This window comes from Bactrocera oleae, chromosome 3, assembly GCF_042242935.1.
Source record: "Bactrocera oleae isolate idBacOlea1 chromosome 3, idBacOlea1, whole genome shotgun sequence".
Lineage (NCBI taxonomy): Eukaryota > Metazoa > Arthropoda > Insecta > Diptera > Tephritidae > Bactrocera > Bactrocera oleae.
In genome coordinates this window covers 7,261,643-7,275,095 of record NC_091537.1, presented here as the reverse complement: position 1 = coordinate 7,275,095, position 13,453 = coordinate 7,261,643, and the positions used below count along the sequence as shown (strand labels likewise).

At 33.7% G+C, this 13,453-nt stretch overlaps 2 protein-coding genes across 5 annotated transcripts in view; both read right to left on the bottom strand.

Annotated features, from left to right (window-relative positions):
- Positions 1–5,949, bottom strand: part of LOC106615569 (dnaJ protein homolog 1) — a 48,589-nt gene extending 42,640 nt beyond the window's left edge. The window contains exons 1-2 of one of the 4 annotated variants that reach the window (XM_036358911.2): positions 5,857–5,949; positions 3,910–4,222 (exon numbers count right to left, since the gene is read on the bottom strand). The gene's annotated coding sequence lies outside the window, so the exon portion shown is untranslated. Of the gene's footprint in view, positions 1–3,909; positions 4,223–4,835; positions 5,006–5,856 lie in introns of those variants that run through there. The other 3 variants (XM_014231842.3, XM_070107386.1, XM_036358912.2) reach the window with 3 other exon arrangements.
- Positions 5,950–7,395: 1,446 nt separating this feature from the next.
- On the bottom strand, positions 7,396–13,378 carry LOC106615598 (RNA-binding protein 5-A). The gene is made up of 13 exons (XM_014231878.3): positions 13,124–13,378; positions 12,922–13,042; positions 12,547–12,840; positions 12,329–12,479; positions 12,190–12,256; positions 11,715–11,788; positions 10,783–10,878; positions 10,601–10,715; positions 10,225–10,461; positions 9,127–9,633; positions 8,198–9,050; positions 7,864–8,104; positions 7,396–7,780 (listed from the first exon to the last, which is right to left on the bottom strand). Exons 1-13 carry the CDS (start codon positions 13,137–13,139, stop codon positions 7,667–7,669), a joined length of 2,886 nt encoding a protein of 961 aa, XP_014087353.2. The 5' UTR covers positions 13,140–13,378; the 3' UTR covers positions 7,396–7,666.
- Between the last annotated feature and the right edge of the window lie 75 nt (positions 13,379–13,453).

Sequence of the window (13,453 nt, the reverse complement as noted above, 5' to 3'; positions counted from 1 at the left end):
TTTGAGAGAGAGAGAGAGAGAATTGAAACTATATCAAAACTACATTAAAGCTCTCTTTCAAGTTATTATGAATAACAATTGACTGCTTTTAAGGTAGCTCAAAATATAACATCCTACGAGGTCAAAGTCAATTACTGTCATATTTTAGTATAATTTCCGGCTAGTTCTGGATTTTCGATAAAATCCTTTAAATAGTTAACTGCACTGAAAAGAGTCGTTTGGATCATTAAAGTTTGAAGTTAACTGCATAAAGTATAAAGTGTAATATCGTTTTGAGTAAAAAACATCTTTAACAACTTTTATCTCTTTTATTCGCTTGAACCGTTTGTCTATGTTACGTCTATAATCGATACCAAATCCCAAGTGGCTGCTAACTAACCAAATCACACCAACAAGGTAACCTTGATTTAAATTCTAAATAAATTCGATGGAATAATATGAGATGATCGGCGACTGAGAGTTCCTAAAGTGGCTCCCATTTGAGCTCACTCAAAATTTGTTTGTGGGCGATCATATAAAGAAGTACTTTACAAAAATACAATAATAATTAGCAATACTATATGGATATATATATTTTACGCTTTTAGGCCTACTACATAAACTTAACATACCTATGTATGTATCAGTATTTTTTGTTTTTCAATAATATTGACATCAGTCAAACGAGCTTTCATTTGACCTTTCTTTTACTTCATTTAGTCCAAAGCGGATCTCAAATAGAAAAACCCCAATTAATCTGCATGTATTTATACTTGCTCTACTCTATTTATTGCTCTTTTATATCGTCTCATCCCAATTAGAATAACATACATTAAATCCTTCACTAAAGACAAATATATCATAGCAAATTACCGACATTAGTTATGGATATATTTACCAAGTTTTTTTTTGTATTTAAACTGTCAAAAATCGGCATGTTTTATTGTCGTTCGCAAATTTTATTTTTCCTCTCGCTTTTTGCCCAACATACCGATGTATGTGCGTAGGTACATGTGTATTAGGGTGGAGCGAAAAAAATTATTATTTTTCTCTTAGCCTGAGGATAGTTTGTAGATTATAAAATAGAAAATATTTGTAAAAATTTTTTTTAACATCTAGAGGCCTACTCACTTTTAAAGTAAATTTCGAGTTAAAATTTTTATTTCTTAAAAATTTGTTGATAAGTGTTCTAGAAGCTTTGGCTAGTCCTCTTTCTGGCCAATTAAAAGTCAACAGCTTAAACAAATGTTTTGTGGTCATTATTGGAGTTTTAAAAAAATGTCTTAAACGACAACATGCTTTCCTGAAGCGTTAAAATAAATTTTTAGTCAAAAACCATCAAAGTCGATAATATTTATATAAATGTGAAAAGTTTTAATCTCGAGATGTTAAAAAAAAATTTTTTTTTTCCAAAAATTTTCTTTTTTTATAATCTACAAATTTTACCCTCAGGCTAAGCAAAAAATTAATTTTTTTTTCGCTGCACCCTAATGTGTATATACAAATATTTATTATATGTGGGTAAATCTTGATATATTATTATTCTGAGTTTGCCGTTTTTTTTTCGTACCATAGGCTAGCATTGCTGTTATTTTTAACATTTATTGTTGTCCATATATTTTTTATGGAATATTTTAATTGTTGTCGCTGCATCTGCGAAATATAAATGTTTGCACAATTTCGTACAACACCTTCGCCGGTCACTTAAATTCAATGAGTTTTTTGGCATGAGTTCGATTTGTCGATGTCAAGGCCCCCACATGCATACAAACATACTTAAAATAAACAAAACTTTATGCGGGTGTAGAGCTTAACAATTGGGCTGACATATATATGTGTGTGTGTGTCTGTATATGTATGTAGGTAAGCCTGTATATAATAGGCATCTATCTATTTAAAAATCCAATTTTGTGTTGTTGCTATTTTTGCTTACAAAATTGAATTTATTATTTTGCAATTATAATTGGAATTCTATTTTCTCGAAAAACGAAATTATTCATAAAATTAATATTTATTGCCACACGAAATTTGCTCTTAAATGGTCTGTATGATCTTCATAAACGTAGATGAGAAAGTACACGAGGTGTGATTCCTAAACAAGGATAGTGAAGTATTATTTTGTTTTTTGGTAAACAATTGTGTAGTAATCATTATTCGATGATTTATGCATTTTCAATAAAAAAAATTTCCTTACAAGATTTTGGTTTTGATCGGTCAGTTTGTATTGCAACTACGTATATTCTATACCGGTACGACTTCGGCGGCTCCGACAAATGAGCAGCTATATACATACACATAGACAGTCAGAAAGACAGCTGATTATTTATATATGTATGTCCATACCATATATGAGTCATTCTATCGAAAATTTAGGTTCAAAAAATTTTTTTTAATACTTGCGTATTCGAAGATTCCTACTTGTATTGTTTACGAATTTTTCTCAGCAATTCTTCAATGCAATATAAGTTGAATTTTTTCGACTTTCTTTATACACAAAGGTACATTTTTATAAACAAATAATTTTTTTCCCAATTTGGAACTATTTGTATTCAGTTATTTTTTTTTTAAATATTTTTTCGATCTTTCAAAATCTCACACCCTGTTTACAACATCAACGTGCTTATTTGAAAAATAACAGAACTAACAACACAACTTAAGGCAAATCTATAACTAAACAACAACAACATATCTACCTACACGCGTATGTATGTATGCCTGAATACACTCATACATACATACATAAAAGATATTCCAAATTCGAAAAGTAAAAACAAAAATGAGAGCAATCGCATGCAAAGCAGCAACAACAATCAAACCAACGAAATAAATAAAATGTACCAAAAAAAAAAGGAAAAAACTCAAAAATAAGCAAAAGTGCTAAAAATAAAATTTATTTAAAGAAATGAAACCATGAAAATTTTCGAAAAACCGAAAAATGAGTGGAAAACTTTTGCTAGCAAACAAAAAGCTACGAAGAAAATATGTGGAAGAGGAAATTAATATTGGAAAGAAATATATGGAAGTCATAAGCAGAGCTATTAAAATAAAATGCTAAGGAAGAAGGGTTAGAAAATATTTTTGAAATTAAGTTTGAATTAAAATCAATAGAAAAACGTGAAAATATAAAAAAAATTTAAGACTTTATAGGTATTGGGTTATATTTTAAGTAATTGTTTAAGCGCATTTGTAAAAATAATTTGTTTAAAAAAAAAATATTAAAAAATGTAATCGGCTCCCAAAATTTTGTCAGGCAATTATCGTAAAAATAAGATTTTTGATAACAATTTCGATTTTTTAAGCTACTCTAAAATGTAAATTTTTCATAAAAACTGACTTCGCAATTTCCGGAAGAACCGCCATTTTGTCAAAAATCAAAATTTTGACAAGCCCCTTGATCGTTGCCTGTGTTCAGCTATTGTCATGAAAAACTATCATTTGATTTTTGGATTTTTAATTTTATGCAGAAAAATCTTCCTCACCGCCAGACACTCTTTTTCGGAGTTATGGAATCGTAGTACTCGAAAAGTTTTCAAAATTAAACACCGCTTATTAATGTTCATTATTTTTGTTTTAGTGGATATAACCCCTTAAAGCTTTTAGGCAATTGCAGTCATACAAGATGTTCTAGCATAATTCGTAGGAAACTTGTAACAAAAACTTAAAAATTAATGCTGAAATGCTTTGACCATATTCAAAGCCAGTATTCGGCGATAAGGCGTCTAGACAAAATTGAGCTGAGGTTTGTTTCACAATTTTTGCAGTTAAAATAAACAATTGCCGTTTATTGCATAGCGATTTTCTAAAGCTTTACTGCTTGCCAGCGCATTTGCTTTAACGCTAACCTTATAAATATTGTTTGTGTTTTTACTTATGATTATTATTATTGTATTTAATTTTTTTTTGTAACTATTTCGACTCGTTGCTTTATACCTTATTTGTATATTTTTCCGTAGCACGTTCAACACCGGTAGATAATTTTCTGCAAAAACGGTTACGCTGCTGCTGACGTTCGATCTGCTTGTTACTGTTGTTGTAAAAGCAAAATTTATTGTTGCTGTTTGTGCTGTAGACTGCAGTTGCTGGAAGCTTAATTGTTAATTTGTTGTTTTATTTTCAAGCTTCACTGGTGTTTAGTTGCTATTATTGTTGGTTGCGTCGATGACACTTTTTGTATATTAATTATAAATATTTTTTATAATTACTTTTTGGAAATATTATATACTATTAAGGTTATAGCTGCACACTGTTTAGGACAAATTATAAAAATATGTATATATATGAATTTAAAAAAAAAATTTTTTTTAATTTAAGAAACTATTTTAAAATTTTTTTTTTTTTAATTTAAAAAACTATTTTAAAAAATGTTATGTATAATAAGACAAATTTTTAGCTAATTGAAATATTTTTTTTATGATTTTAATTTACAAAAAATTTGTATGCACTGCAGTTAGCACTAGATTCACTGAAATAAAATTATTGTAGCATATGTACGAGTGTGTACAGAAAATAACGGCAATTTCGAAACTTAAAATGTCGCAGGTTTAGAGAGTCCAATTGACAAAAATTGTTTTTATTATATTGAGTTTGCGTAAAAAAAATATTTCATTAAAAATAAATATTTAAAATTTAATATTTAATATTTAATTTTTTTATCATCATAATTCATAATTTTTTCAACATTTCACGTTCTTCGGCTTAAAATATGTTATGTTTCATTTATCGTTTATTTAATTTAACTTATTCGCCACCATTTCACTATTGTTTTACTAATTAAAGAATTTTGTTGATTGTCTACTTCGGGCCTTACACCGCGCACACACACACACACATTGCGCGATCCTTACTAATTAACTCACTCGCTCGATTAGCGTACGCTTCACTCACGGTTTATACAATAGCGCCAACGGACAACTGAAAATCTGACCGCAACAACTATGTAGCTAGCTAGCCAGCCAACCAACCAACCGACAGATACAAAGATAGATCAGATACTATTCGTAATTCGCTTGAGATTTGCTGATTTTGCCGTTTCAGCTTTTAGCTATTGTGCGGTGCGCGCCTCTTGGCGGCCTGTGGGCTTTTTCACCAACATATTCGTTTTCTCATAACTACTGCTGCCTTTTTTTGTTTTTGTTTTAATCATTTCAAAATTTTTTGCGACTAATTTTGACCACATATGGCAGATCGTTGCGATTCAGTTTGAGCGCTGAGAGCACATAAGCGATTGTTGTGATGATTATTTACAAAAACAAAAAGCACAAAAGCGAAAAATAAATAAATCGCAAATAAGCTCAATTGCTTAAACTTAAAAAAAAAAAAATTATAATATTATATTTCTATATAAATTTACACTTTTTATTATAATTTAACACAACCTTCAGTACGTCATTTTTGAACCACATACTCGTATGTACTTTAAAATGTTTTATACAATTATATATGTATGTACATATATATTTTAAGTATATATTATAAATATTGTAAATATCAATATTTTTCTGTTAAAAATCAGCGTTAACATCGCAGACAGCACTTATGACCAATTGATCGCGGTGAGAACCTATTCAAAAGATCACTCGGCTGTATTTAGCTAGTTACTAACATACATACATACATACATACATACATATGTATGTATATAAACTTTTTTTTACACTAATAGTTAAACACACAAAAACAAAAGCACGAACCAAAAAAAAGTAGCAAAATAAATACGCTCTCGCGAAAATGACGTAAAATGTCAAAAAATAAATAAATAAATAAACCACGTCCAACAAGTATTAGCCGACGTAGTGTGTGTGTGAGTTTGTCTGTATTTTGGGTTGGGTTGGCACGAGTAGCGGCTGCTTCGCACGATCGTGTCGGATCAGAACAAACCTGTTTGTGGGTTGCGCGTACGCGTCTTTAGCCAACAGCAGCTGTTTCGGTACTGAGCAGAAAGCTTCGGTTTTTCTTATTTAACCATATTTGTTAAGCTAAAGCTGATCGAAACGGCAAAGCAATAATATTTTTAAACAAATTTTATGAAACATTTTAGTTTTATTTATTTATTATTTAAAAAAAAATTTTTTTTTGTTTTTTTTTTATGAGACATTGACCAAAAGTGCGTCACACTTGTTGTTGTGCCGCTAGTTGAGTATAGAATTTAGTGAGCTTTTATTCGCTTCATGTATTCTGTACTTAGGAGGCGTTCACATAAGAATATACTTGAGACATTTCAAAAGAATGCAGAATTTGTTATTACTTTAAGCAGCAGCGTATATGAGCGACTTGAGTTCTGCTAAGACTGACTAATGTCTAACGAATCTTTCAGCCTTAAACAGCTACTTAAATAGGAAAAGTATTGAAAAGTCGAGCGCAACATGTGCGTGCGCCTAAAATCACGCTATTCTGGTAAGTAAATTAAAGTGGCCCTCATCGCTTATAAGAAATTGTATGTATTTAATGAATGAGTCCGAGAAAAGCTAAGGCAAAGTTCAGGGAGAATATTTTAATATTCATTTTGTGTCGTGGAGACCAGAAGATTTAGCCGAAACGGATATTGGCCGTCTCAACAAGTTTGTTATAGGCACAAAGCCCTTTGGCGACATGTAAGGGGCTTTTGATCCAGCTTATAGGTGTTTTTAGGTACCACAACGGACCGGCACTTAAGCTGTCCAAGTGTGATCCTTCTTAGGATCGACCTCATAACCAAATCTAATCTAACCTAGGTCGTGGAGACTGGCGGATTTATAGACATTACATATTAAGGTAGATACGGTAGGGCTTTTCTCAGTGGTCTTTGCCTCAAATAAGTACCTTAAAGGGCGTTTGGTGACAAGAGACTACACAACATCAAGAACGACAGTTTCCTGTGTTTAAGAGGCGAAAAAAAAAATCTAAAGCTTTTCATCGTAATTTTTGGATGGTAGTGACAGATATTTATGTGGATTAATTTGTGACAGGTAGACTCTATTTTTTTGTCTTTTCTTTCCATTTGCTATCCTATCTGATCACCTTGACGAGCTGAGTCGATTTAGTTATGTCCGCCTTAGCCTTTAGCCTTTCTCCCCAAGAAGTTCCCCGTTGTTGAAACCGCCGATTTTGGTTTACTATAGCATATAGCTGTCATACAAACTGAACGATCAAAATGTAGCCCTTAAGTGGAAAACATTTTTATTTCACGAGATATCTTCATGAATTTTGGCACGATTGTTATCCAAGGCCGCGCTACAAGCCGATGAAATCGTTCAGATCGAACCACTATAGCATATAGCTGCCACACATACGGACTTTTCAAAATCAAAATTAATAACTTTTTGTACCCTCTTATGCACGTATGAAAAATATAATGGCTTCTGTTTAACCGAAGTGACCTTTTTTTTCTTTGGTTTTTTTTTTTTGCGTTTTCGACTTTTTTTTGTTAAAATAAAACAATTTCTTATTCATCTGTTTTACAATATACAAACATATATTTTGATTTATTAACTGAACTGTGTAGAAATATTCAACAATGAAGTGAAATCATTTAATATAGTTATCAATAATATCCTCCTAAAAAATAATTGGCTGATTGAAAAATATATTTCCACTTGACCATACAGATTTATGACTACACTTCAATTTAATTTTAAAAAAATATTATTAAAATTCTTGCAAACTATACAATTTGCAAACTAAATAAATGCTTTTGTAAGAAGTAAAGCAATCACACTGATTCATAACGTGACTTCATCATTTTCTTAATATACGTCTTATAGTCTTCACCGGGTGTTATGCCTGACTTGTTGCCCAAGCCAACGGTAGATGAACGTGCATCCGCCTACAAAAAAGAGTAAAGAAATATATTAGACAGTGTTTTCGATACTATATATTAGTTAATATGTTGTGCGTTGAACCACAAACCTCTATTATGCTTGTGCGACCTTGATTTTTACGCCCGAGGCCCTGTCCTTCGGACCAACCCATTTTTTGTAACAGCCGATTGCCAACATTATTCGAACCTATCGGCATTGGCGGCGCTTCCGATTGGCGTGTGGAGATCGATTTCATCTCCATTTCAAAACGTTCGCGACTACGATTGGCAACCGGTGGATCACTCTCACCGTATTTCTGACGTCTTTCTTTGGCGCGATCGCGGTAGTTACTGTAGAGAATTTCAACAAAATTTTTCAAGAAGATATAATATAATATAAATTAGTAATGTATACAAATTATTAAATTAAAAATAAATACTCACGACAAGCCTGCATTGCCCATAGATTCACCACTTGCATTAGAGCTACGTCCCATATTAAATTTCTGCAGATTTTCCTTATGCAAATTGGACATTTTTAGATGCTTTTGCAATATTTCCAGCGATTGAAAAGCGCGTTTACACAGCAGGCATGTGAGCTTTTGGAAGTCAACGTAATCTTTTTCACTGGCTTCAGAGCCGCCACCAGCGGCGCTCGTGCTTGCCGCCTGACCGCCATGTTCCTCATCGGAATCAGAGGCATATGCCGTGAGCTTATTATTACTCGTTGTGCTTGGCATATAGTCTGTTAGTTTGGCACGTTCCTTCTTCTCCAGTATAGAGAAGCCGACATCAGCATAACCGCTGGATAACGCGCCACCTGAGCTACCAGCGAATGCGCCCGCAGCACGAGCCGGTGCATCGTCTGCTTTCGAAGGTAATATCGGTTGCGGCGTCGCAACTACTGTATAATCTTTTTTCTGATTCAACTGTTTGGCCCACTTCTCCATGTCCTTAACTATTTTCTTAGCTACCTTCACTTTATCATGTTTATTACCGGACTCCTTCTTGTCTTTCTTCTCATCTTCATTAGCAGCGGTCGGATTACCGCCTGCATTTGCGGCATTCGCTTTGGCATCTTCACCCATTTCATTCTTTACCACATCATGTATTGTGGCTGCTGCCGCTGCCGGTGTGGCCAAAACATAGGTGCTTTTGCGTTGATCCCAATAGAGATAAGCGCCCGTTTCACTATTGTAATAGTATTGGGAATGTGCATCATAATACAGGCCAGTAGTCGGATCATAATAATAGCCAGAGGTTTCATCATATTGATACAGTGAGACATCGGGTGTGGCTGAAACGAAAAAGAAGTGAATATTAACAAAAAAAAAAAAAATTCAATCAACGCTTCAACTCATACGAGTACTTACGATATGTCTTGCCGTCATTTCCCTTCGGTGTAGGGACATTTTTCAACGCTAAACTAGCCTTTACCGCCGCCGCAGCAGCGGCAGCAGCTGCAGCTGCCTGAGTTGCTGTCGTCTCAATACTATTCATTTTCTTTTGCTTACGTTGTATGGCCGAGAGCGCAACAGCGGCTGCCGAATTCGCTGAGGTTTCTGTTAGTTGAGCAGAGCTTGGCAAATTGCCGTAGTGGCCTTTATTTATCTCGCTTATGTAGTATTCAGTGTAATATTGCAAATAATGTGCATGCTCCGCCGGTGTCGATGCATACATGGCGGCACTGTATTCGGCCAGGCGCGGCACATCTGCCAAGGTGTATTCGGTGGCGGCACCGGCTAGAGAACCTGAAGCCGCCATCATTTCAGCAGCCGTCAACGGGCCAATAGAGGTGGATGCTGAGCCACCAGCAGCTGAATCGCCCTTCTTCGGCACGATTTGACGATTTTCATGATCTATGCAATAGCTCACGAGTACTGTAACAAGAAATTGGTAAAAAGTAATGTATTAGTTTTATAGTTATGAAGATATAATGCCCTTTACAAATAAAAAAGTTTCTAAACAAGAAATTGATTTTGATCAGTCAGTTTATATGGTAACTATAAGCTATAGAGGTCCGATTTGAACAATATCTTCGGAGATGGTAATTTTCCATACAAGGACTAAATTTTGATCGATCAGTTTGTATGGCAGCTATATGCTATAGAGGTCCGATGTCGGCGCTTGCGACAAATGTGCAGCTTCCTGGGGAGAAAAGGACGTCTGCAATGTTTTAGATCGATAACAGACAGATGGACATGGCTAAATCGACTCAACTCGTTATGCCGATCATTTATATATATATGTATATATATTTTTATAAGGTCTCCGCAGTTTCTTCTGGGTGTTACAAACTTCGTGGAAAACTTTATATGCATTGCTAAGGGTATAAAAATATGAGACCAAGGTATAATAAAAAGTAATCATAAATATGTAAAATGACAAAATATTTAAATTTCACTTAAAATATATAAACAACTAATTATATTTATTATTTTTCCACTATTTACAAAACTATGAATACTTACATTGGCGACTATCAATTGTTAGCGGTGGATCGAGCGCTTTTAACGCTGTATACAAGTTCATCGAATCAATGAGGCTATCGAAATTCAAATAACATATGCCACGTGACGTCTGCGTTAATGTGTCGCGGCTGACGAGTATTTTCGTAATTTTACTTGCCAAATCTGGCACATGCTGTTGCATGGCAGTGAGTACGGCCTCCTCTGTCGTTAACGTATCCAAATTGCGTAACATGATCTCTGCATTAGGGGGATTGAAGGATCAGTAGAATTTTTAGTTCAAATAATTCAGATCAATTTTAATATGTTATGCGTTAATGATTTGAATATTGCTTGCAATATTGCTTAGTATCTTAGCAATTAGTTTGTATGGTTATACTTTTCGTTAAGATGTTGCTAACTTCTTCGCTACCCTCGCCGATTTTTTCGCTATCCTCGCGCGATGCATAGCACTTGAAACAGACAAAACGTCGTTTGAAATTCAAAACGCCACACTGCAAATAAAAACATTAGTTATAGTTATAAATACATACATACAAATGTATAAACACTATTACATACCTTGCTACAATGCCAATCCGTAGCATTCGCTTTCTGTTTAGGTGAGACACTGTATTGCAGATTGGCGCACGATTGATCCGGCAATTGTATGGAGCCCTAGAATGCATGTAAAGGGAAGAGAATGAGAGAGAAAAAATAATATATTAATAACGATTGACTTTTCAGGTTCCCACAGACTACACAGTCACCGATTGGTTGATTGCATTGAGTTTGCAATGTTGCAGGTTGCACGCGCTTGATCGCATCAAACTAGAACTCGAACATGACTCAGCTAGTTCTGTTTCTCATGCATTATTTATGTATATATATATATATATGCCATTTCCATATCAATTCGATTATGGTGCAAAGTATGTAAAATTTCTAATCTCATCTCATATGTTGCATGATAATCTTTTTTTGGGCTTATGTGAGATCTGGCTGAGCAATTGCATGTCTTCTCGCATAAATTTTAGGTATCAGCTGAATTGCTGCGTTGATGTTATGTTGATATTGTGTGCCTAATACTAAGCTATCATGAAATGCCTGAACTTTTGTGGTTTTCTAACGGGATTAATTTTTATATATTATATTTCGCAAGCAAATTTATAAACGAACCTTGTATGCGTTTTTGAAAGATTTACAATTTCCTGATATTTTGTAAAATTAAAAACGTATATGTAGCAAAATATAAATTTTTTAGCACATGAAAATACCGTAACATTAATATTAGTTCTTCTTTAGAAATTCTTTCATTATTATTTTCACTCACTATAATTTAAATTTCTTTTCATTAATATTTACGTTAAAATGTATAAATATCAAACTATCTACTCTCGCCCTCACACATTTTTTTAAACACATTAAAAAGTATAAACACAATGTATGCGCTTGAACGTGATCTGAGATCGTTTGATGGGTGTGTGTAGAGGTGGTTGAGCAACAAGTGATACCTGGGTTAGCTCCATCCAACGTGCAGCTTCATCAATGGTACTAAACTCGACGAAAGCGAAACCTCGTGATGCACCTAAATTTTAGATAGAAGCAAATACAAAATATTTACGTCAAAAAATAATGTATTTTTGTTGTTGTTGAATATAGTTGGATTTTTTTTTTTAATGTGGAATTGCAACAAATATCGTTTCTTGTTGTTAATTCAATTACTACAAGCAATATAGGGTATAATTGATTGTAGAATTGTCTTTTTATCTTTATTTTTATTGTAGCTGCTGCTGGTATATTTGTAAACGTAGTAATTGTATGTAGCCCAATTTGTGGCATCTATTGCATTAGCTAACTTTAACGAGTTTCTGCCGGTACTTACGTGTCATATATGTAATTTTTTATTTATCACTATTTATCACTAATATCATTGGAGCTAGTAAACTAAGTTTATTCTATAAACATTGCAATGCATTAGAAACCCACCTGTTGGTCGTTTGCGTATAAGTCGTATTGAAGCGGTCATGCCTTGTTGAATCAATATGCTCATTAGCTATAAATAAAAAGAAAAAAAATAGATTGTACACATTGTTTATATATATTGCAAATTTGTTTAAATACTTACATCCGCTTCGGTAATGTGCGATTGTAAACCCAAAACAATTATGGTGTTTGATGGAGTTTTGTTGTAGAAATGACTGTGAAAGCTGTCATCGCTGTCATCACTTTCACGATCATTGTCGTATCGCCGGCCATAACGACTGTGACGATTGTCCCTGTAAATAATTTTATTATTAAATGGAAATAAATCGATTTATATATTTATCTATAGTTTTGCTTTACCTTCTATCGCGATCCCTGTCATAATCGCGGTCGCGCTCTCTATCGCGGTCATAATCACGTCCTTTGTCTCTGCCGCGATCGTTCCAAAATCGGTCACGTTCTTCATTATAGTCATCATCACCACGACCGCGATGACCACGAGCATTGTAGCTTTTATCTTCTTGATAATCATCATAAATTAAATCACGATATAGATCCTTCTCTCCGCTGCCACCACGTCGATGTGGTCCCATACGTTCGCGAGATCTCGAGCGCGAATTACGACGTCGGAAATTTTGATCGCGACTACGTTCGCTACACATATAAAAAGAATCAAAATTTATAATTTTTGACTTATACACTTTACTATATAATATATTGACTTTACACACTTACCGTGATCTTGAACGAGAACGGGAGCGACTGTAACGGCGGTATTCTCGTCGTGAGCCTCCGCCTCCAGCCATATTACCACCATTACGATGTCGACGATTGCCTGGCGATATACTACGTGAACCTGAGCATAAGAACAAATATCGATATAAACATACAATTTACACACAACTTTTGTACAATAATTAAAGTAAAGAATACTTACGTCTTTCCATGTTCATTTTAATTCTTTTCCTCGCAATCCCTTAGTGCGTAAATTTTTTTAGAATTTCTTTTAGGACTTGCAAGTTCTTGTTTCCTTTGTCCTTTTTTTATTTCGTTTGTGTTCTTTTTATTTGTTCACTACCGTTCTGTTTTTAAGTTTTATAATTATTGCAGAATTTCTAATATCTCTATATTAATTTAATGCAGATATCTTTGTGAAGAAAAATGCACGATTGAAAATTATATCGATTTTTTACTTTTTGACATTAACTATTCAGACAAGTAATCAACAGCGATGCCAGATGTTTGTGTGCATTTAACGCTTTGCACT

Coding starts and splice junctions, on each gene's coding strand:
- LOC106615598 (XM_014231878.3), bottom strand. Junction 9,634..10,224: donor AACAATTGATAGTCGCCAAT/GTAAGTATTCAT, acceptor TTCTTGTTACAG/TACTCGTGAGCTATTGCATA. Junction 9,051..9,126: donor AAATGACGGCAAGACATATC/GTAAGTACTCGT, acceptor TTTTCGTTTCAG/CCACACCCGATGTCTCACTG.